The sequence below is a fragment of the Corythoichthys intestinalis genome, chromosome 10 (assembly GCF_030265065.1).
Source record: "Corythoichthys intestinalis isolate RoL2023-P3 chromosome 10, ASM3026506v1, whole genome shotgun sequence".
Classification (NCBI taxonomy): Eukaryota; Metazoa; Chordata; class Actinopteri; order Syngnathiformes; family Syngnathidae; genus Corythoichthys; species Corythoichthys intestinalis.
Genome location: NC_080404.1, coordinates 23,519,260 through 23,544,751, shown reverse-complemented (window position 1 = coordinate 23,544,751; position 25,492 = coordinate 23,519,260). Strand labels below are relative to the sequence as shown.

Genomic DNA, 25,492 nt, shown 5'->3' with positions numbered 1-25,492 from the left:
AAAAATAATAATTCCCCCTTGACCACTCACTTCACTCCCCTTGTTTCCATTTGACTGGAAATTGCATCCAAAAGCAGCACATCGTGGCATTTTACTTCGCGAGTTTAGGCAGCAAAGAGCAATTGTTGAACACGCTACACATTTGGAAAGATACCAATGACGTCATCACTGCGAGCCCGCAAACCATGGCGCCAACTAACAGTCAAAATATGGACTAAATATTATAAAATATTGCCATTGATTTAACATTTTATGTGTTTCTAACAACATATTTTAGTACAAGAGAACAATTGTGGTTTATTAGAGCCTACATGATTAAGTTAGAGGATCACTTTAAGACCAAAAGTAGTCACTTAGCCTACAAAGAGTTCAAGTGTCCACTTTTGAAAATCTGTCCACACTGTAGTCACCCCTGTCTCTAAAAGGGTATATTTGACAGCCACCGAGTTGGATGAGTGCCCTGTAAAGGGTTAAATGAATTTGAATTGGATTTGAATTGAATTGAATTTTGAATTGAATTGATTAATTTATTGTCATTGTCATCATCATCATAATCATTGACAGTTTCAGAGTGCGGAATTTGCCCGAAAGAAAGACGATGACAGACAAAGGAAAGACGGGAAAAAGCAAATGCTTATCAATACCCGTCCCCCAACAGCCCGGGACGCACAGTCAAGCATATTTGTGTTACAGTCCAGTTATTATCAGGGTTTTTTTTGTTTTTTTTTCCACATATCATTCAAAAGTCATTGATTGCCATGGAATTTCACATATTGTCAATTTGAGTGGGTTCATTGTATCAGTTGATGTCCAAGTTGGTGTAGGGAGTTTAGTTTATTTCTATATTTCTTAAACTTCTCCTAAGCAGGCCCTGTCCTTTGGAATACTTATACAGAGCTGTTTTCTTTTTGCGTTGATTAACGTCTTGGTCATCCAAGGTTTGTTTTGCATTCTTTGTCTCGTGGAGTCAACTTGACCAGGCAGTGCTTATCATAGCTGAAGTGTATTCATAAAGCACCCATAAGCTGCATTCACATTGTTTGCATTGTAAACATCATTCCAGTCTTGAGTTTAGAGATCTTTTTTCATGTTTTCAATGTTTTGATCAGTTCTGATTCTTTTGTACACTGTCTTTGTCGGATTTACACAGTGGTTGCGTGGAGTGTAGTTTGTGAAGATAAGCAGATGGTCGGTGATATCACAGCAATGTTGTAACCGTGCAAATTAAAGTCAGTTCCTTTGTTTTCCTTAAGCCAGGATTTCTGAGACGGCAATAACATCAAAAGTGGATTTGTTTCAGCTTACATCATGGTACTCATCGATCTGGTCATCCAGAAAGGTGGTAACAGGTGTCATCATTAATTTTCGAATGAGGTCAGCTCTTCCAGGCCTCTCACGACTCTTATCTTCATGTCTTGCGACTTGACAAGGATTTTGCAATCAGAGACCCAGGTGCTGGCAATTTTCCCCTCTTTTTTGAGCTGACGTGCTTTTCTCGCCATTTGGGCATTTCGGCGAGTCAAGTTGTCATTCAGAAAAATCTTCGTTCCTTTCAGGCGGTGGCGCTGGTCAAGCAGGGCAACCTTGCTCTTGTGGTCTGCCAACTTCACGACCACCGTCGCCGGTCCTCTCCCCCCAGTTGGGAGCAGAAAGCAGTGACGGATGCCCTGCGGGTCCACCTTTATTCCAAATTCTTGCAGCTTGGCAATTGCCTGTTGAGCCACAGGTGGGCTAGCGGCCTCGGCATATGATCTGGGCGTCAGTTGTAATCCAGAGAATGAGATCATTTGCGCGTCTTCCTTGGTCGAGATTATCAGCCAGAATTTCCAGCCTTTTGATGCGAGCCTCCTTCTCCTCCACCACTTGCTTGAGCTTCTCGTTTTCAGCGCGCATCAGCTGTAATTCTTTCATGACTTCCCGATTCTGGCTTTGAATCAGGTTAGTCAGAGAAGCCTCCAGGTTGGTCAGAGGGGCCAGAGAGGCCACTGTTTTCTGGATGGAGGATTTGACTTCATCCAGATCCTCAGGTTTCAGAGTTTTCCGAGCCATACTGGAGTCATATTTTTCAGGCTGAGCGCTTATCAGTTAAGATATGAGCGTGCTTTCAGGAGCTCTGCAATGTGCGTCTGTACACTTCGAGCAGCTAGAGCAGGAAATACATAAATACACTAGAACTGGCACGATTTGACAAAATAGACTTTATTGACACATTGGATGCTCCGCACAAGCCATTGTACATAAGGCAGTACTTCTCAAATAGTGGGGTGTGACCTCGGGGAACATGCTTTTTTTTTTTTTTTTTTTTTTTTTTGCCGTACTGGAATAAAGTGTACTTGTACATCCACTCAGTGGGTGGCAGTGGCGCTCTCATTTTCAGAGTGCGCGCAGTATTTTTGAACTAAGAAAGAGCACTCAGCACACAGAAAACAGATATGAAGAGCAGTGCGCCGCCGCCGTTTTCGAAAGCCGTTTTCCGACCGGACTCACTCACGCAGCAACTTGTGACGACGCAGTGTCTTGTCCGGTTCTCACGTCGCCGCCCGAGAAGTGCCATTTTCGGTTTGGGATCGTCACGACGACCGCCCTCACCTACGGTTCTACCTCGGCCGCCGAGAATGCGCTTTTTTCGTGCTGTTTGCCTTTTAGCTTTGACTTTTAATACAGTGTATGATGAGGAAAGACCAAAGTTTACTGTGTCTAAAAATAATTATAGCGGACAGCCAGAAAACAAATCAATTAAGACGCCACTTAACGACATTAGACCCCAATCTCATTGATAATCCGCTTGATTGTTTTTCAGCGAAAACGTGCCAAATATTGCCAACAATCGTCCTGGTTTGTCAGTGTTATATCAGTAAACCAGTGAGCATTGTTAGCATGCTTATTGCAAAATAACTCCACACCATTGCAAAGGAGGTGTGAGCAGTAAAAATAAAAACTGTCCTTCTGTCCAAGGACACTCTTTTTTTTCTTTTATTCAGTTTTGTTTTTTCGGTCAGTTTTTTTGGCATATTGTCCTCATGAGTGAATGTTTCTAATGAATTTGAATTTGTTATTATTTACTGATCTTATTACATTTTATTTTTCTGTATCAAATAGTCAAAAATGTACGTTGAGTGTATTTTTACATTTTGGATGTGACTTTTTTAAAATTCAGGCAAACTGATGCGCGTCAAGTCTTCTCTGTTACAAACAAAACAATGTTAATAAAGTTATACTTTATTATAAGTTGATCTATGTTACTTTTTTTCTTTATTAGAAAAAAAAGGACCCAATGTTAGGCAGATGCGTATTAATAATAGTCATTTTATAGACAAATGATACTATTTACAGTGGCGGCAGAGAGTTTGGGGGGGCGCGAAACATTTACGTCTTCCTTGGGGGGGCGTAACAGAAAATAATTGAGAAGCACTGACATAAGGTAACATCTATTTAAAGCTATTGTAACATGAGTGGATTAAGACCACCTGTGTGTCTCGTGAGGTTGGCGGGTTGGACGTCACTGTTTTTACTTTATGTAGCAAATGGGGGGCGGAGGGGCCAGCTGGCTTAGAAAAATACAAGCCGGGGACTCCAAAGAGCTAATAAGCAAATCCAATTGTGTCAAATCTTCTTACGTAGTTTGTCCTATTATAGCAGGAGACATTTTTAAAACGTAAGTAAACTAGCAAAGTGTTTATCCTATTTCTTTGCGGTAAACGGCATAAAATGCTAAAAGTGTCCTTTATTTGGGCCCTTGAGATGCAGACGGGGCGAAACAGATCAGATGTCTACTGCCATCAATGGCCGTGTTTTTAGGCCCTGGTAAAAATGTGCCGTTAACTTGAAGTGCCTATTTTACTTAGCAGATGATGCACGTCTTTGACTTGCCACCCGCGTCTAGAAGACATAAAGGACAAAGATTTGGAGTGAGCTCATACCCCAAAAAGTGTGGTCGGCCTCTCTCACTCTTTCTCAGGCCGAGCATACTCACCCCCCTCTCCTCCGCCTTCCAGTTTCTTCTTCTCATCTTGGATGGCCTTCATCTTGGCCTCGTGGACATCAGCGAGTGCTTTCCACTCTCCCCGGTTGTTGTTGAGACCCGCAAACATGGGGTCGATCTCCTTGTGGAAGCGTGAAAACTCCTGGCCGACACGGGCAGACACACGTCATCGGCGCTTCCGCCGATCCTTTTACGAGAAATTTGTCTTTACCTTGTACACGAAAGAGCAGACAAAATCGATGAAGCCGCACTGCATCTTTGGTAACTCGTCAGCGTGATTCCGATCCATCATTGGCTGAAGAAAAGGAGGGAGGGTCCAATTTCCATATTGAGAATATATTTTGGGTTTTCCTTCTTTTATTCATATCAATCGAGAAAATTGATACAACCAATGAAAAAAAGAATAGTTGTCTTTTCTGTGTTTCAAAGAAAGTAAAAGGAATTGTAATGTATGAAAAATACACATAATTAAATATATATTGACAATTTTTCCCTTTTGAATGAAGAAAATATTATTTTACTTGTTTTTATTTTTTTAATCAGAAATAAAGAAAATAGTAAAACTAAGAATATTAAGTCCTTTTTTCCCTTTTTAAATTTTTTTTATAAAATACATTTAATAAAGAATATTTACTGTTTACTCTATTAATCAATAAATTATTTTTTTCCAGTTTTTGTTTTTAACTGTAAAAAATATATATAATGAATAAAACAGATTTTTTTTTTTTTTTTTTTTTTTTTTTTTAACACAGTGGTATTAAAAAGTAAACCGTTTGGAGTTTCTCACATTTCTGCATAAAATCAGCATCAAATGTGATCTGATCTTTGTCAAAATCACACAGATGTAAAAACAGTGTGTATTTTATCTATAACCACCCAAACATTTAGAGGTTTTCATGTTTTAATGAGGATAGCATGCAAATAATGATAGAAATGGGAAAAACAAGTAAGTGAACCCTCTGCCTAAGGAGACTTAAAGAGCAATTGAAACCAATTTTTACCAAACAATTTAAGTCAGGTGTGTGCCCAATCACTGATGAGTGGTTTAAAGCTGCCCTGCCCACTATAAAACACACACCTGGTAAAAATTGTCTTGATGAGAAACATTGTCTGTTGTGCTTTATCTATAACCACCCAAACATTTAGAGGTTTTCATATTTCATGAGGATAGCATGCAAATAATGATAGAAAGGGGAAAAATAAGTAAGTGAACCCTCTGCCTAAGGAGACTTAAAGAGCAATTGAAACCAATTTTTACTAAACAATTTAAGTCAGGTGTGTGCCCAATCACTGATGAGTGGTTTAAAGCTGCCCTCCCCACTATAAAACACACACCTGGTAAAACTCCTGATGAGAAGCATTGTCTGATGTGCATCATGGCTCGGTCAAAGGAGCTGTCTGAAGACCTGCGATCAAAGATTGTAGATTTGTATAAAGCTGGGAAAGATAGAAAACAATCTCTAAAAGTCTGGATGTTCATCATTCGACTGTCAGAGAGGTTGTCTACAAATGGAGAGAGTTTGACACTGTTGCTTCTCTCCCAAGGAGTGGCCGTCCACCAAAGATGATGGCAAGAGTTCAGCGCAGAATACTTAGAGAGGTAAAAAAGAACCCTAGTGTGTATGATAAAGACTTACAGAAATCACTGGCACAGTCCAATATCTCTGTGCACACATCAACTATATGTACAACTTTGGCTAAGAATGGCGTTCATGGGAGGACTCCACAGAGGATTTTTGCTCGTTTAATGTTCGCAAAAAGGCATTTTGACACTCTACAGAGGTTTTAGCAAAATATTTTGTGGACTGATGAAACCAAAGTTGAATTGTTGGGAGTAACACACAACGTCATGTGTGGAGGAAAAATGGAACAGCTCATCATCATCTCATGCCCACCGTGAAGCATGGTGGATGAAGCATCATGATTTGGGGCTGTTTTCCTGCCTCTGGGCCTGGACAACTTGCAGTCATTAATGGAAGAATGAATTCAAAAGTTTAACAGGATGTTTTGCAGGAAAACCTGAGACCGCCTGTCAGACAGTTGAAGCTAAAAAGAGGATGGCTGCTGCAACAAGACAATGATCAAAAACACAGAAGTAAATCAACTTCAGAATGGTTTCAGAAGAACAAAATACACGTTCTGGAGTGGTCAAGTCAAAGTCCAGACTTGAACCCTATTAAGATGCTGCGACATGACCTAAAGACAGCGATTCATGCCAGACATTCCAGGAATCTGACTGAACTACAGCAGTTTTGTAGAGAAGAACAGGTCAAGATTAGTCCTGATCGATGTGCCAAACTGATCTGCAGCTACAGGAAGGGTCTGGTTGAAGTTATTGCTGCCAAAGGGGACCCAAAATATAAATGTGATGGTTTACTTACTTATTTTGCTCCCCCTCTGTCACTGTTTGCATACTATCCTCATTAAAATATCAAAACTTGTAAATGTTTGGGTGCTTTTAGTTAAAGCAGACATAACAAGACAAGATCAGATCACATTTGATGGTGATTTTATGCAGAAATGTGAGAAATTCCAAAAGGTTCAGATACTTTTTCATACCACTGCATTTTTTTTAAATTAAAAAAATCGAGAATATGAACTCTTATTTTGGAAAAAAATAAAATACATAAAAGTAAAATGCTTTCTGAATTTAAAGCAGTAAAAATACAGCGTATCACAAAAGTGAGTAAACCCCTCGCATTTCTGCACATATTTCAGTATATCTTTTCATGGGACAACATTGACAAAATGACACTTTGACACAATGAAAAGTAGTCTGTGTGCATCTTATATAATAGAGTGAATTTATTTTCCCCTCAAAATATAGCTATTAATATCTAAACCCCTGGCAACAAAAGTGAGTACACCGCATGGGAACTACGTACATCCCTAAATGTCCAAATTGAGTACTGCTTGTCATTTTCCCTCCAAAATGTCATGTAATTCCTTACAGGAGTGCTGTCAGCATTTCTGCAGAGATTGAAGGGGTGGGGGGTCAGCCTGTTAGTGCTAAGACCATACGCCGCACTCTACATCAAAATTGGTGTGCATGGCTGTCACCCCAGGAGGAAGCCTCTTCTGAAGACGGTCCACAAGAAAGCCCGCATACAGTTTGCTGAAGACATGTCAACAAAGCACATGGATTACTGGAATCATGTTCTATGGTCTGATTAGACCAAGATAAATTTGTTTAGTTCCAATGGTCTCAGGCATGTGTGGTGGCGACCACGTGAGGAGTACAAAGATAAGTGTGTCATGGCTACAGTCAAGCATGGTGGTGGGAATGCCCCCCCCCACCTCTTCAATCTCTGCAGCAATGCTGATAGCACTCCTGTAACGAGTCACATGACATTTTGGAGGGAAAATGACAAGCAGTACTCAATTTGGACATTTAGGGATGTATGTAGTTCCCATGCGGTGTACTCACTTTTGTTGCCAGGGGTTTAGATATTAATGGCTATATTTTGAGGGGAAAATAAATGAACTCTATTATATAAGCCGCACACAGTGACACAGACTACTTTTCATTGTGTCAAAGTGTCATTTTGTCTGTGTTGTCCCATGAAAAGATATACTTAAATATCTGCAGAAATGTGGGGGTGTACTCACTTTTGTGATATACTGTAACATTTAATATTTGTTTTTTAAAAAAAGTGAAAATAAACAACATTTACTAGTAAAAGGCTCAAAAAACAGATGTAAACAACGATGAAACGACGAGCAAACGAGTTGTTGATTCATTTGATGATCATGAGTTGTCTATGAATTGAAGAAGGAGAAGCTAGGAAGGTAGTCTTACGATGGGCTGCTGGTCAAGGACGGTTCTTTCCAGATCTCCCTGCTCCCAGAATTCTGCCGCCACCATCAAAGCCACCTGAAAAGAGGGAGGGAGGATTCCAAAAATTCCATTTATTCGTGGCAAAAGCAGGAGGGGAACGCACCTTACTCTGAACCTCCCACGGCTTGGTAATGGCCGACAGATCGCACGCCGTCATCATCATCGCCCTGTGGGAAAAAAAAGTAAAATAATTCGTTGCGAGAAGATATTTTGCTCATTCTTTTTTGAGATCGTTTACATGATGATCTCCTTCCTGGTCGGGTTGTTGGAGATGTGGTTGATTTTGTCCTTCTCGTCCGGAATGGCCTCCATGGAATCCACAATCTTCTGGAACATTGTTCTCTTCCTGGACGAGAAGGAAGGCGCTCAGAAAAGCCCTCAAATGCTCGACGCTGGCTGCCAATTTACTTGAAGTAGAGCGCGAGGTCCGTGGCGATGATGCAAACTTCAAACAGGTGCTGCACGGTCTCAAATTGGCGCTTTTGCAGGTTTTGGAAGATGTTCAAGTTCTGGATGGGAGAAACGGGATCAGAGTATATCTAGCCCTAAAAATGTGCCATTTGCGCCCACCTCGTCTTCCATCAGCGTCTTGCTGTACTCTAGATGATGTCGCTCCATCACGGAGCTGCTGTGAAGTTTGGCCAGCGGGGACGCGCTCCTACGAGAGGACGCCGTCTGTCAATTCTGGCTCAAGTCTCCCTTTATTTCTTTCCTCCTTACTTTGTCTGGTAGAGGTTGTTGGTCCCCCTGTGGTCGATGTCATGGCAGAACCCGGCGGCCACCATAGCAAAAGCCTCCAGATCTGAGTAGTACTTCTTCAGCTTTCCCGTCTGCAGCGGAAGAAAGTGAGCTGGCGTTCGTTCCGGGAAATCGGGGCGGCGTCCTACTTACCAGCAGGAGTGCGAACATGGTTTGTCCCACGTTGAAGCCGTGCCTCCAGTTGTGGTAGGTGATGTCGCGGTAACCTCTGCAAACCGTGTACATCCATCGCGTCAGGATCTGTACAAAAGAAGCCGCGTCAATTCGGATTTAAGACCACAACACCCGGGTTTAGGGGGTGACGGGTAACTCCACCTCCGCCGGGACTTTAAACTTCTCCACCACCCCGAGGTCGAAGAAGCAGCGGATGCCGCACTTGACGAGATCTGACTGGGACAGCGGGAAGTCGCTGAAGCTGAACTCGTGAAGATCCACGGCGTCTGATTCGGGGATGCTGGCTCTCTGCGACATATTTCAGCGTGTCTAGTGAGCCGCTACATTTAAGCGCATTTTAAAAGGTCCGTACTGCGACACCCCCGTGGGGTTTTCATGTGTGCAAGCCAGGTCTGGTGTTATATTTTATTTTATTGCTTGTGTGCTGATGTGCTTTTTCCCCCTAATCTCTCACTGGGTTTTTACCCTCTTGTCCGGTTGGATATTTTTTTCCTCCCAGTCTGTTGCCATTAATGGCAACCCACGAGTTCATTTCTGAAATAGCATTAATGTCAATGGGTTTCGTGAGTCGGCGTGTTAGAATATCTGGTTTCAATGCACAGACGGCTACAAATCAAGGCAGAAAACTTGGTGTAACTTGACTCAGGCCTGAAATTGGACAGTCGAGGTTGATCACTAAATCTGCCTATTCCCAGCTAAAAACACAGCCAGCATTCAAATGAAAACTGCATTCACTTCTAGTCGAATTGATTACGACGTCGGCTCTACGCATGGGCAAGATGGGGCAGTGCTCTCTCAAATAAATGTCTTGCCCCCTCAAAAAAAAGTTGTAGAAGTTAAGAAAGCACAATTTTAATATACTCACAAAATTAATACATTACAAGTTGATATATTAATCTGCAAAAGTGGAAAAAAATCAGCCGAAAAGGGGACACAAAGACATTATAGTATCAGTTCTCTCTTATCTCTCTTTCCCTACGCTGTGTGTGTATTGATCACAGGATGGTCAGCGCGCACGCACAGTATAGCGCGCACAGCCCCCAGTAAACATCCAGTTATTGTTAGGATGTTAGTGAGTCTAGACTTCACTAGACAATGTGGTATCAGGTTTCAGTGCTTCCACGGAGCGGGAAGACTTTGAAGAAGCAGTTGCGTTTTTCTCAGTCACAACATGCACAGAAATAAGTCCATGTCCACTTCACGTGATAGACTGAAGACAAATGACCGGTGTTTGACAGACCCCTACGTAAAGCCCCGCCCAGACTGTAGTTCTACTTTGCTTTGTTTCGTTAAATCACAACGGTTTTTACAAAGCCTTATTTTCCACTCCAGCTTGCTGCAGCTTACAAAGAGAAATTGGCCCGTGAGAGGTCCATAACAAATAAATTGGACATGGATGAATTAGTGAGAGTTTTTGCAAAGGGAAGTAGAGTGGAGTGGAGTGAAGGAAGATTTTTTTTAACTGTTTTGCTGCTAGCAACATAAAGAAATAAAAGAAAAGATAAAAGTTTCCGTTCTGTACCTGTTGTGTTTTATAAATTCGTTCCAGAAGTATTTTTTCACATTACTATTCATAAGACTACCTTTCAGTTCTTAGGTTACAATTTGAGAATTAGGTTTGTTATGTTGTTAGTTGATAAATTCTGGATGAAGGCTATTTTATTTATTTTATTGTTCAGTTTCCCCCTTTGAGGGATTGCCACCTTATTGTGGTCAGGGGTTTTGCGTGCCTCAGTGACCTTAAGAGCTATTCCAGCAGGAGCTTAGTCCTCAAGTGGGACACCCAAGTTGAACAAGTCTGACGGTAGAGGCCTGACTCAGTGCAATCCATTTCTCTAAATAGGGGTTGGACACCGCTAACATCCCACTGACTGCCCCCTCATACATGCCTGCCTACAACTGGCCCTGTTGGTTTATTGCAATGGCGTATTTACAGTTCTGAACAAAAAACCATCGAAAAGCTGCAGCTCATCCAGAACACCGCTGGCAAATACAAGGGAAACAGGACCATATTACAATAGTCATCAAAGGATAGACTAAAACAGGGGTCCCCATCTGCCGGGCCGCGGACCGGTACCGGGCCTGCATAGAAATAATCATTTAATAACGACCGCATTCTGGCTGAATTAACCCTGTGCCCCTGCTTAACACACCAATATCCCTGTCTACTCTAGATATAATACTACGGGATAGATTAGAGTGTCGTCATAGAAATCCATTGATTGGACTGCTAGCATTACATCTTGTTTGTGTATATAATATATCTATGTGTGCTTGTCCTCGAAAATAACGCATTGATAGGCCGCGGGCGAAGCACATTTGCTCCCGGAAATAATTAGCCCCCACACGAGCGAAGATGACTGGAAAACAGACGTCTTTGGAGATATTTTTACGGCGAAAAGGGCACCTGACGAGCCTACAACCTCGAAGACCCACGAACGAGGAGTGGATTCGTGACCCGTTTGTGAGTAAACCGAGTGATTCGAGCATGTCTGTGCAACAGGAAGATCAACTTGTAGAGATCGCAAATGACGGCGACCTTATTAAACGTACATTTGAGACAAGAACTCTACCGAGGTTCTGGATTAAAGTCTTTCTGGAATATCCTGACATCGCTACAAGAGCATTGAAAACCTTGCTACAATTTCCTACATCGTATCTTTGTGAAGCGGGCTTCTTAATTAATGTTTAACGACAAGGCAAAGTCGTTAATGGTGAGAGCGGTGTGAAGTTGTTGTGTGCAGCTTACATGGCAGGATGTATCTGAGGAGAACTTTTCTACAAGTCCTTCCATGATCAAACGTAAGTTAATATTCCTTTCTTTCAAGAAAGTTTGTAGTGTTTACTTTGGAATCGCTGCATTTGCGGATTTTGCGGCTATGTTTAACATTACACGCATGCGCAGAACCGCATCGTTGCAATTTTTGATGGGTTGCAAAATTTGTGAGAACACCGGTCTGTGAAAAAAAGACCCAAATAACACCGGTCCGTGGTGCAAAAAAGGTTGGGGACCCCTGGACTAAAATCTTACTGCTGGTATACAAAACACTTACTGGCGTCCGATCAAAATACACGCTCAAATTATTTGACCCCTACGAAGCATCTACATCGGCACCTTAGGTCATGGGTTTTCCTGTCCACCTTGCCTAATTTGACACGTTACAGTGCGCTCTATGTAAGAACGACTCATTTTTAGAGCCACTCATGCAGCCAACGAGTTTTTAAATGGACCCACCAGCAGCTTGTACATCTCCTTCTGGTCGCAGTCCTCTGGCGCAGAACCCAATTTTTCTTGAGTGTTCTACCAAAGTATTTGGGCGTCAGTTTTGCTGAGGCTCACCATTGAGGGCGGAGTCTTACCAAAATGCTCTGTACGTCGGCAGGCGTGGCCTTAGTTTGGTACATTAGCATTTCCTGCGCCACGTCTTTACCCCACTCGGTGCGGTTGAGTTTGTCATAGGTGTCACTGTTAAGAGTGGACCAGCCCAGGAACTGGGTGAGAGCCTACAAAGACGGGATCTGGTGAAAAAGTGCAATGGCGCCCTGCGGGAGGCGTCTCGACACTACCGCACTTCTGCGATTTGCTCGTCGCTCTCATCAAAGGGTTTGCCGTCGCGTCTGTTGAAGAAGGTGGCCACGCCCACTATTTCTTCCTTTTTGTTGACAATGGGGAGGGAGAGGACGTTCTTTATTCTCCAGCCGCTCTCGTCCACCGCTTCTTTCTGAAAAAAAAATTAAGTTACTTTGGGCATAGAAGAAAAAACCTCGTTTGCTATTAAATCACCTTTGACTGCAACAGAAGTCCAATTTTTTTCAACTGGTAGCACTGTCCGCGAACGCTCTTGTCTCAGTGCCATTGACGGCGCTACACGTCTAATTTATTTTGGCTGGGATTTAATGTACCGTACATTCCGCACAATCCAAGTGTAAGGCGCACCATCAATGAATAGCCTATTTTAAAACGGTTTTCATACAGTATATAGGCCGCATTATTACTAGCGGTTGGAGTTGCGTTACAGATCCACTAGATAGAGCTGCGCTGTAGGGAATTTCATGCCGCGATAAATAAATATTGATAAGAAACATGGGATTTTGAGGCACACTTTGGAGGTAGGGATGTCCTGATCACATATTTTTACACCCGAGTCACCTGATTTTGAGAATCTGCTGATATAGTCCCAATCGGAAAATGAAAAAAAATTGTTCGAAAAAAGAATCCCACCGTGCCGCCATTAGAATATAAATTATTTTTTAACAAGAATAACGTAGAAAAATGCTTGTCTTCATTAAAGAGCATACGACACCAGAAAAAAAGTCTTAAATGGCATTATTATGTGAATTAGAATCATATTTTGAGACGATTCGACTATATACAACAATTTAGCAAAGCGCAGATGACGAGAAATTAGTCTTTTAATCTGCCGGTTAGCCACGCCTACAATTATAGGGCTTTAGCGTCCCCAACAGGTGGATGACGTCAGCGGTAGACTAGGCTCATCGGTTTTACTATTCAGCCCATTGAAGGGGAATTGTTCAGAACGAGGAAAACGAGACGAAGAGAGCTGCAAAATGTCATTGTTTCAGTCTCTCTACTCCCAATATTTTTACAGGATATTCTTTTTATCCAAGTATTTTCCCCAATAGCTATATAAACGGCTTGAGAAGGACCAGTCAGCCCGTCGAGGGGGAACTATTCACAATGAGGAAAACGCGACGAAGAGAGCGGCAAAATGTCATTGTTTCTGTCTCTTTACTTCAATATTTTTACAGGATATTCTTTTTATCCAAGTATTTTTCCCCAATAGCTATATAAATGGCTTGAGAAGGACCAGTCGGCCCATCGAGGGGGAACTATTCACAATGAGGAAAACGCGACGAAGAGAGCGGCGAAATGTCATTGTTTCTGTCTCTTTACTTCAATATTTTTACAGGATATTCTTTTTACCCAAGTACTTTCCCCAATTGCTAAATAAATGGCATGGTCATGACAAATAACTTGTGCTAAATGGAATATAAAATAATAAAAATCCATTTATTCAAGACGACATGGCAAAATTACTCCATAATGGTCAAAACAGTCGACTTTACCTTTACTGTCACACCTGCCGAACGATATTTTATGACACCTAAATCGGACATATGTCATTTCCCTTCCCCGGCTTCGGAGAATGTAAACAGACCAGAAGGAGTGACAGCTAGCCGACATGCTAACCCGAACCGAGGGATGTTTCAAAGTCTTCGAAGTGGAAAATCACACATAACTAGCCTGGATTATTTGACATGACGACCCGGTTGTCGAGTTTCTTTGCGGATCGGCAAACCGCCCGGCGGAGAGCAATTTACAGTTCGTTCCCTGGAGGAGGGTGGCTGGAATTGTTGTGTTGTGTAGCTAACGTGCTAACAGCTAACTGCTAATGAGCGTGAGGATAGCTTTTTACATGCCTATCAATGATCAAACGTAAGTAGTCCTTTATTTAAAGGAATTTTATAGTGTTTACTTTGTAATCACTGTATTCGTATTTGACATAATACAAAACAAGATGTTTACTCACTTCCTTGTAAGTCCAATGGTCCCACAGTAAATATCCACGGTGAATGGGAACCTTTTGAAACTCCAAAAAGGCGCATACGTCTCTCCCGCATACAGAATGATTTTTCTGCAGCCGTTTGGCTGGCGTGATGCAAAAAATAAAAGTATTAATCCGCAAAATCAGCTGAATCCTTCGTCCTCATACACAACAGTACACTGTAGCGTGAAGAGGACGTCTTCTACCGTACACGTCACAGCGCCCTCCTCCTCAATGCGAGACCGAAGCCGGAAGTCACTCATTTTCCTGGCGCGGGATTCAAAAAACTAAATAAATATAGCGATCGCTTCCACACACATCCAAGCGGTCCATATCATTCAGGAGCATAAAATACCGCGTGTATTATGAAATAAACATGCTTTTTCGTGTCACAAGCACTTTAAATGCTTCATTGAGTGAGTCCACTCAAATCCACTCATGCTTTGATGCTCACGCTACTGAGAACAGCCTCTCACTTACACAATGAGTTGCCACAGCACACTGCCGCTGGTGTTTAACAAGCTAAACGATGATTGACACATTCAGGCCTTTGATGGTAGAGCTACACCCCTGTCAATCATCGTTAACGTTAAATAGCTAACTCTAGGGCACTGCTGAACAAGAAAAGCAGCAGGAGGGAGATTGAGAGGCTGTACGAGCACGAAGCAGGTTTTTTTTTTTTTTTTTTAAATGAAAAACCCGTCAAATCAAGTCAAAACATGTCAAATCAAGTGGTTCATTTTAAAGTATGACAAAGCTTTTGTTTTGAAAATAATTCCCAATTTTAAATGTATCCGAATAGTCAAAGTGACAACTTTTTTGATGATGATTATTCCAGGATTTATAAACGCCGATTCGTCATTAAAATCCTATCCATTTTCACTTTGGTCTGAAAAATCTTGTTTGGTATCAAATCGAGCGTAGGACGGAGCTGCGGGGGTTACAGAAGGATACTCTTTAACCAAAATGTTCATATATCATTCCGATCCCATCCATTTCAGAAATGGTCAGAAAATAGTCACTTTTGGTTTCAAATCACTTAGGAATCAGTGTAGAATGTAATAAGGGGCGCTGGAAGTCACTCACAGCAGAAGGTGCTGAGGATCTTATTGTGTTTTTCCCATCCAAAAAAAGCTGTTTCGGTCCAAATTTATCATGCTCACGCTTTTTCTCCATACAAGGCGTGCACAATGGCAGTACACACGCATGCAGGATTGTTTACGTACTACTACTAGGCTACTAAAAAGACAGTGTTCTGTTTCACCTACAGTTTGTGTTGGAGTTTTTGCATTGGAAATAAAAGCGCCTGTGTATTATAATGCAAATCCCCGCAGCTAAATGCCACAATGACATAAACACATCTGAAAATTAAAAGATCAAATAAACCTCGGTTTAAGACTCAGTTTTCACAACTCTCAAATAATTTGCACACAAATATCCAACAGTGCACTGCATGGCGGCAGCTCAAAGTCTGACTATAAAGCAAGCGTGTCTTACCTATTTTAAGTTCTCCATGATTGAAATCTCCAACTTTTCCTCGCTGGTCACCTTTATAAACTATCATAATCATTTTTACTTTCGACCTCGAATTAAATCTTCGAAATTTTCGCTGTTTTTGTAAAGAAAAAAATCGTTAATTCATTTTTGCACCATGTTAACGCCTCCTCTATCAACAGTTAACTTTTCCGTTCCAATAGCGCCTTATTCAACGTGACCTGGTAGCAAGCAAGGTATGTAGTGGTGACCATATTATTTAAAAAAAAAAAAAAAGAAAAAAAACTTTTCAACATATATACCGTAATTTCCCGAATATAACGCACACTTTTTTCCCCCCAAATCAACTTGTAAAATCATGGTGCGCATTATAAACGGGTACATGGATGGAGACAGAAATATATATATATATTATATATATAAACCGATTCTTTTTATTGACACGGCCACGTTGTGTTGAAGAAATGTATGCGGCGATCCGTTGCCGACCATTACGGTACGTGACGTCACCATTTTGTTTCGGTCATACTTCACTCTGATCGGCCGAATGATTTGGTCTGTGTTAAGTTCTGCTTTTTTCACTCTTCATAAAGCACAGAATTTATTTTCTTGAACTCATTTGAGTCAACGTTTATTGCAGCTCCGCAACTCGGACTCTAACAAACGTAACAACAAAGACTTCCTGTGTGTGTCTGTCAACTATATCTGTCCCTCGGGAAACTCAAACCCAAATAACAATAGTTCCTATGGCTACTGTCATGTCGACAGCGATGAGCTCTCTCGGATTTCCGTTCTCACTTTCATTTTACCATATAAATCCATGGAGAAACATTTATTCATCATGATGAAACGAGCAAGTTATACAGCAGCCTTTAAAAGAAAAGTCACATCTGTTTTGTTTTCTCCTAGATTCTGGTAAGTTGGAGAAGTTGTCAAATCATATTATTACCGTAAATATTGTCAGTTTATGGTAGTGTTTTGAACTACCAACATGCTATGCTTGTGCTGTGTTTCACCAGTCAGTAAAATTACATTTCTGTATCTGTATACGAGCTCTATTTTCTTGTATTCTTCTATTTATTGGTGTTAAAATTAGGGTGCACATTATAAACGGGTAGAATAATTTCCCCTAGATTTTACAAGTAAATCTGGGGTACGCATTATACACGGGTGCGCCTTATATTCGGGAAATTACTGTATTTAATCCCCAAAGTTAAATACGCAATTGTTTCAATATGTTTTATTTATCGATTTATTTTTAACAAAAAAAAAAAATACTTTTTTTCTCTTCCCAACACCAGGGTGTGCTGCAGCACACTGAGCAACCCACTTCCCAAGCAACTGTACGTACGGTTCACGGATCGATACCGTAGATCAGTGGTCTCAAACCGGTCCTCAAAGGGCCGCAGGGGGTACTGGATTTCATTCCAACCAAACGAGACAAATATCTTTTCACCAATCTGGTTTCTTACAAGTGTAATCAGTTGATTGCAATCAGGTGCTGCTTATGTTAGTAGAAACCTCATTGGTTGAACTGTTTGTGCTGGATCTGTTGGAACAAAAACCAGGACCCACTGCGGCCCTTTGTGGAGTCGGTTTGAGACCGCTGCCGTAGATACTGCGATCCGTAGAGTATCACGCGCGAAGCGGTCTTAGCCTTCAGCAAATAGTAGTAGCACATTAGTGCTTGTTACGTAGGAGAATGAGCTCACCTGAAATGAGAAGTACTCATCGGCTCGGGCGTTCATCATGTTGCAAATCTAAAAAAAAAAAGTGGATGGATGAGATGACATCATTTCAAGCAAAGAAATGATGCAAAAACTTACAAATCCGTTCTCTGCCACGTAAGTGGGCAGTCCGCTGACCAGGGCCCAGTGGTCCGCGGGGGGGGCGCTGTCGAGTGGTACCATCAAATTGCTGCATGCACACAGGATTGGCAGATGACAATATACTTACGGAATGACTTTAATTTCCTCTTTGTCTTCCAGCAGGTAGTCAATGATCTTGTAGAAGTTGATTTCCTGATTAGAAGGAAAACAGACACTCACTTTACATACTAAGGATGTCCCGAATTTTGCACCCAAGGCCGAGCTATCTGATTTTGAGAATCTGCCGATACTGAGTCCCGATCCGATACCGGAAAAAAAGTTTTTTATTAATCATATTTATTTTTAATATTGTAGTTATGTACTAAGAGCATTTTGAATAGAAAATGCTAAAAAGATGTCCACTACGTGTTCCTTTCCATGGAAACCGCTCACAGTTACTTCCTGTTTTGGTTTCGAGTCACACGTGCTTACTGTTTTGGGAGTGCTTACTGTTTTGGGACTGAGAAAGGCTTGTGTTAACGCGGGTGCACATTCGACCTGAGTGCTGCCACGTATTGAGATGTGCGAGGGAATGTTGATCTGGAGGGTTCCAGCGATAGGTTGGCCTAGTTGTCGAGTTAACAGGGGTTTATTTAGTTGGTGGAGTTAATTTCAACAAATTCCATGCAGTTTGTCAGTTATTTATTCGTTTCAGGGCTCTGGAGTGGCTTAGCTAGCGTGAGTCGGTGGTTGAAATCATCTTCATCGACTAATTAATCCTTTGCTACCTCAAATATTAAGCCTTATGTGTAAAATTCTGATCTTCCCCTTTGACTTTCCGATAATTTAATTTAATTACATGCAATATTTTTCTGTTGTCATTCTTATGTTGAGGCGGTAAAGGAGGAAAATTTGGTAAAAATAAATAAATAAATTGATTATGAATGATAAATAACTTTTATAGTATCTTAGTTACTTTGATAAAAAAGTCATCAGTAAAGTAACTAGATTACATTTTTTGAGGCGTAATCAGTAATTAAATTACTTTTTCAAGTAATCTGTGACAGCACTGCATATGACGATGTCGAAAATAAGTTTGATTTTGTACAGTATTCCCCCAACATTTGTGCCTTTGATCGTAGAGCTACTGAGGCTTCGCTAGCGAGATCAAAGATACAAAAATCTGTAATTATCGTTAACTTCAAGTATCAAATGCAAGCTGCAATGCTCAGAAGGAGGTAAGGTGAAAGGCTGTACGAGCATGAAGCAGGAAAGGATACAGTAAATACAGTATATCATTAAAATTAAAAACCTGATCCATTTCACCCGATTCCGATCCTCTGAAAAATGATTTCCGATCACGGTTCGGGACATCAGTAGTACGTACCATTTGGAAATGGTCATCTTAAACGGACTGGACGTCTAGCGCAGTCAATGGCACGGAAACATTATCGCTCGACCCCAATTTTTCAAGTGGATTTCCATTTTAATGCTTCAACTTACTCTACCATCAGGTGTTTTGGGACCTTTGTATGCTTCCTGTTCCCCAAGTTTGATGGCCCACTCATCAAAAAACTCCTAGAAGTTAAAAGAAAAATAAGAAGAATAAGATGACTTATTATGAAGAAAAGTTGATGATCAAACTTGGAACCCTCACTTTGTCTTTGGTCATATCCAGGAGCCCCACAGAGTACCTCTCGCACTTGATGTAAGTCCTGACCGTGTAGAGGGCTTTGTGAAACTGCCGCTCGATGTCCGTCAGCTCCTCAAAGACTTTGCTGGCTGACCACAGCAGAACCTAAAGTCGGCAGGCGGACACGTTTTTAAGGTGTGCGAGCGCACACGCACGCTTCGTCGGCGTCGAATGCATGGGCTGAGGTTAGATTACCTGGCTTCTCCTGGACTCCACATCCCACATGTAAGCCGTGTGCGCTTGGAGGGCCACCACCGCCGCAAAATTGACGTACTGGGCGAAAAGCTGCGAGGAAAATTCAAACCTATTCAAACGGTGCCAAAGACCTTTTGTTTCCACGTTCGCTATGAATTCCAAATATTGTACATTTCTGGCCAAAAGTACTGACACCCCTACAATTCTGTCAGATAATGCTCAGTTTCTCCCAGAAAATGATTACAATTACAAATGCTTTGGTAGTAACAGCTTCATTTATTTTGCTTGCAATGAAAAAACACAAAAGACAATGAAATTTTTTTTAAAAAATCATTATCATTTTACGCAAAACTCCAAAAATGGGCCGGACAAAAGCATTGGCACCCTCAGCCTAATACTTGGAAGCACAACTGCGAACAACCTCTTCCAGTATCCATCAATCAGTTTCTTACAATGCTCTGCTGGAATTTTAGACTATTCATCTTTGGCCAAGTGCTCCAGGTGTCTGAGATTTGAAGGGTGCCTTTTCCAAACTTCCATTTTCAGATCTCTCCACAGGTGTTTTATGGGATTCAGGTCTGGACTCATTGCTGGCAACTTTAGAATTCTCCAGTGCTTTCTCTCAAACCATTTTCTAGTGCTTTTTGAAATGTGGTTTGGGTCATTGTCCTGCTGGAAGACCTTTGACCTCTGAGGGAGACCCAGCTTTCTCACACTGGGCTCTACATTATGCTGCAAAATTTGTTGGTAGTATTCAGAGATTCATAATGCCGAGCACACGGTCAAGCAGTCCAGTGCCAGAGGTACCAAAGCAACCCCAAAAAATCAGGGAACCTCCGCCATGTTTGACTGTGGGGACTGCGTTCTTTTCTTTGAAGGCCTTGTTTTTTTTCCTGTAAACTCTATGTTTGTATGTTTTGTCTCATTTGAACTAAGAACATTCTTCCAAAATGTTTTTTGCTTTCTCAGGTAAGTTTTGGCAGACTCCAGCCTGGCTTTTTTAATGTCTCTGGGTCAGAAGTGGGGTCTTCCTGGGTTTCCTACCATAGAGTCCCTTTTCATTCAGACGGCGATGGATAGTACGGGTTGACACTGTTGTACCCTCGGACTGCAGGACAGCTTGAACTTGTTTGGATGTTAGTCGAGGTTCTTCATCCAACATCAGCACTATCTTTCGTTGAAATCGCTCGTCATTTTTTCTTTTTCCGTCCACATCTAGGGAGGTTAGCCACAGTGCCATGGGCTTTACACTTATTGATGAAACTGCGCACAGTAGACACAGGAATATTCAGGTCTTTGGAGATGGACTTGTAGCTTTGAGATTGCTCACACTTCCTCACAATTTTGTTTCTCAAGTCCTCAGACAGTTTTTTTGGTCTTCTTTCTTTGCTCCATGCTCAATATGGTACTCACAAGGACACAGGGCAGAGGTTGAGTCAACGTTAATCCATTTTAACTGGCTGAAAGTGTGATTTAGTTATTGCCACCACCTGTTAAGTGTCACAGGTAAGTAACAGGTGCTGTTAATTACACAAAATAAAGAGGCCTCACATGATTTTTCAAAGGGTGCCAATACTTTTGTCTGGCCCATTTTTGGAGTTTTGCATAAAACTATCATAATTTAATTATTTTTCCATTCTCTTTTGTGTTTTGTATTGCAAGCAAAATCAATGAAGATATTATTACCAAAGCATTTGTAAATGCAATCATTTTCTGGGAGAAATTCAGCATCATCTGACAGAATTGCTGGGGTGCCAATACTTTTTGGCCAGCAGTATAGATGAGCTTAAATGCCATGCACCTTTCATTTTTGTTAAAAATGAAAAAATCATTTAATAGGTGTAAATGTCTTTATTCTAATAATGTATAAAATTAATATTCACATTTCAATAATCAAGCGAGCCAAGCAATTTCTTTCAAAGATACAAAAATAATTCACAATTTTGATATTGTTTACTATTTTTTTTAAATATATTTTTGTCATTTAAATTACTAAAAGAAAGGCAAATGTAGATATATTTTAAATTTTTTCATTTTAAAATTTGACAAATATGATCATTCACCATTTTTAAAAAAGTTTTAATATATTTTTTTACAATAAAGAAGTTTTCTAATTTTAAAAAAAGGGAAACGTTTATACAACGTGCATTTTTACAATATCCCCGACCCCAATACAATCATCACCATTTTAATCATATCAATTCGCAATTAACGTACAGTATTTAACATTTTCTCACGCTCTAGTGCAAATTTCAAATTTTGCTGACACACTTAACGGCTCCTTGACAGCGCTTGACATCTGATACCAAAGGTGTAGGTTTGCATAGGGATGATAGGGACATAACACTAGCAACTTTTCAGGATGCTCAAATTGTCCCCACAAACTTTGAAGCAACTTTATTTGCATTATATAATGCGAATAATTCAGATATATTGGTAATTTAGATTATCTTCCCATGTGTTGTAAGGATAGAAGTGACCCTACCATTATTAAGCGAATTGTTTTCGTTAGGCTTAGACCTACATTTACCCCTTTTCACTTGCTCAATGTGCCGGTCCATTTTTTTCCCTTAAACGCACATTTGATTGGCTGATGACTAGACCGCGCACTCACACGCACACTCATACAACCTCGACAGAAATACATGTCAACATGCCGCCTCCTCCGCCCATAGGCGGAGTTTAACTTATGGGGCAGGGGGGGGCACAACATATTGATGACCCCGAAACGCAGTGTCAGCAATAAAATTAACTTACAAGAATATTTATAATAATAAGTTGACAATGAGCGTTTTTTGTTTCCCATCATTCTTGAGGAGAATTCTAAATCAGGCTGCTTAGGCAATATTTTTCGCCAAGATTGTCATCCATTGAATATGGTACGCCCGCCGGTGTCGTTCCAATGTAGTTACCCCAGTCAAAAATTGTATCCCCTGGGCGGAGCCATATGGACGTAGATTTGTGTCTTTATTATTCAACCAAAAAAATGTCGCTTCAATTAAAAAAAAAATGTGTTTGAATGCAAAAATAAATTTGAAACTCAAAAGACTCCCCCCCAAAAAATGCACGTGAAAGCTATTTTTCTTTGATTTTTTAATTTAATTTAATCTATTTATTTATTTATTTATTTTTATTTATTTTTTATTGAAGTCAAGTTTTTTTGATTGAAGCAACTTTTTTAATTGAATATTTGAGATTGAAAAATTTGCATATGATACTTCATTTTTATTGAAAAAGTTTTCTTTGATTGAAGCTATCCTTTTTGTGCTTGGGCCATGTTATGATTAGGACATTTGTGTCTAAATCATTCAATACCCAAAAAAAGTTGCTCCAATCCCCAAAAATATTTTCGGTCAAAGAAAAAAATCATTTTTAAAAATAGCCCCCCCCCCCCAATTTTTTTTTTTTTTTTTTTATTATATGCAAAGCAAATGACTGTCTAAGGTGCTCGAAAAATAATTTTGACCCATTATAAAAATATATATTTTTGTTCATTTCATTCATTTTTGTTGCAGTTTTATTGCTATTCAACTTTTATATTAATAGAAAAGTCAATTACATGCAATGACACTTTTCGGACACCAGGAGGGGCCTGCCCCCCCCATAAAATCCGCTTACGCCTCCGCCCCCTTCGAAGAGGAGAGATAATAGTTTTTTTTTTCCACCACCACCACCAGCAGCAGCAGCAGTCAATGTAAGTAATGTAAAAAGACGTCAATGTTGTGGAGGTGGGGAACACACTACTAATTTTGCTACTGAAAGTCGGACCCGCTTCAGAGTTAGCATAACAAACTGTGAACTTGCTAGTGAGAGTAGGAAGCTGCTCGGAGAGAAGTGTCCTCTTGTATGTGTTTTTGTGTTAAAGTTAATTAAACAGTGAGGAATGTAGTGAACTCTTCTGGAAACTAAACGAAGAAGCTGCTTAGAGAAAGAGGTCCCATTCTGTGTTACACAACAAAGTGTTAACAGAAAAAAACAAAAACATATGCTGCTGCTTTTCTTCTTGTAAACGGCCTAGTATAGGAGGAAAAAAGGGTAGAGCATGTTGTGACTTTACACTTTTGAAACCAAATACATATGAGAGCATTTATTAATTTATTCAAATGTATTTACTTTCTACATTATTTAGTTTAAAACGTAATTTTATTTGCAGCTTGTGCAGACATTTTTAAGACAATCATATATTAATTGTAACGAGGTAAAAAGTTGAAATAATCCCAATTTAAGATTTTTCTCCATAATTGCTCAACCCACTAATGCATTTAAGAGATGAAAAAAAAAAAAAAACACAAAAAACAACCTCGGTAACTTTCCTTTATATGGAACAATGAAAAATTACTTTCTCCCATAAAAATGACATCTTTTTTCATTTTTAGGTAGGAAACACATCAGCATATTCGTGATAAATGTTGCCCTGACCCCGTTCACCCTATCTGTTTTGGTCTTATTAATGTCCCATCTCCTACATTTCGACCAAAAGTGGCCAATCTCCCGGTGGAAATGGATGGGAAATGGATGGGACACGGCGCCGAAAGATGAGCGTTAAAATCCAGTCCTCCTGGACCAGTTCAAACTAGGGCTGTCAAACAATTAAAGTTTTTAATCGAGTTAATCGCAGCTGAAAAAAATTAATCGTAATTAATCACAATTCAAACCATCTATAAAATATGCCATATTGTTCTGTAAATTATTGTTGGAATGGAAAGATAAGACACAAGACGGATATACACATTCAACATACTGTACATACAGTAAGTACTGTATTTGTTTATTATAACAATAAATCAACAAGATGGCATTAACAATATTAACATTCTGTTAAAGTGATCCATTTATAGAAAGACTTGTAGTTCTTAAAAGATAAATGTTAGTACAAGTTATAGAAATTTAAATATTAAAACCCCTCTTAATGTTTTAGTTTTAATAAAAAAATAAAATTTTCAAACAAGATATTAACTAGTAGCTCGCCACTGTTGATGTCAATAATTACACAGTGCTCATGGATGGTGCTGAAACCCATAAAATAAGTCGCACCCAAGCGCCAGCAGAGGGCGACAAAACACAAAAAAACACAAGTAACAAATGGACACGAGACTGTCGTTTTAATCTGTTTGAGCGGGGCATGTGCGTTAATTGCGTCAAATATTTTAACATGATTAATTAATTACCGCCCGTTAATGAGATAATTTTGACACCACTAGTTCAAACGTCTATTGCCGTCACTTTAACTGAAAGGCCATCGTCGAGCGCTTACCTCCTGATCGCTTTTGGAAAAGGCGTCGTCGCCCTGCTTGTTGAGCGCCATGACAACGCCGACGGGCTCCTTCCCGCACAAAATGGGCGCCGTCATCATACTTTTTGTAGTGTACTTTGTCTGTTTATCCACAAAGTCGCTGAAATGCGAGTCCTGTGAGCACAAGCGCGAGATAAAAACAAATACAAAAGGACGTCGGTTCCGCGCCGGCTCACCTTCTTGACGTCGGCGATATTCTGCGGCTTTTTGCTGTGCGCCGTCCACCCGACGATCCCCATATCGGTGGGGAAAACGATCTCTACATCGGGGTCCACCAGGTTCTGTTCAAAGGTGGAATCGCGCGTGACGTCGAAGAGCACCGTGGCCAGCTCGGGTGTCCCGTTGCGCGCCCGGTAGCCAAAATAGCTGCAGCGGTCGGCGCCGACGACCAGCGCAGTCCTCTGGAGAACTTTGTGGAGGGACTTCTCCAGAGGGCCGGGGCCTCGCAGCTCCTTGACCAGCTCCGACACGAACCGAGCCTCCTGGACGACGGCAGCGGCGTTGTACGAGGACGCGTCGTTGTCGAAAGCGGCGGCGATGACGTCCGCTCTGACTTTTTTGTCGTAGTACTCCTTGGCGAACTGCGGGTTGTTGTCCAGGAACTTCTCCACAGTGTCTTTGTCACCCATTTTTGAGCACTTAGATTTGGGAATCCCGTAAAAGACAAGTTAACTTGACAGCGAGCAGTA

The 25,492-nt window shown here is 40.8% G+C and overlaps 1 protein-coding gene across 1 annotated transcript; it reads right to left on the bottom strand.

Moving 5' to 3' along the window:
• Positions 1–2,360: 2,360 nt before the first annotated feature.
• On the bottom strand, positions 2,361–25,432 carry LOC130923048 (cone cGMP-specific 3',5'-cyclic phosphodiesterase subunit alpha'-like). Its single transcript, XM_057848451.1, has 22 exons — positions 24,980–25,432; positions 24,765–24,917; positions 19,511–19,600; positions 19,280–19,420; positions 19,126–19,200; positions 17,771–17,835; positions 17,641–17,707; positions 17,527–17,574; positions 12,326–12,475; positions 12,114–12,257; positions 11,989–12,054; positions 8,895–9,041; positions 8,712–8,819; positions 8,541–8,650; positions 8,391–8,478; positions 8,229–8,329; positions 8,059–8,166; positions 7,924–7,987; positions 7,782–7,856; positions 4,194–4,277; positions 3,974–4,124; positions 2,361–3,879 (listed from the first exon to the last, which is right to left on the bottom strand). The coding sequence occupies exons 1-22, from the start codon at positions 25,430–25,432 to the stop codon at positions 3,842–3,844; spliced, it is 2,526 nt and encodes an 841-aa protein (XP_057704434.1). The 3' UTR covers positions 2,361–3,841.
• Positions 25,433–25,492: the final 60 nt, after the last annotated feature.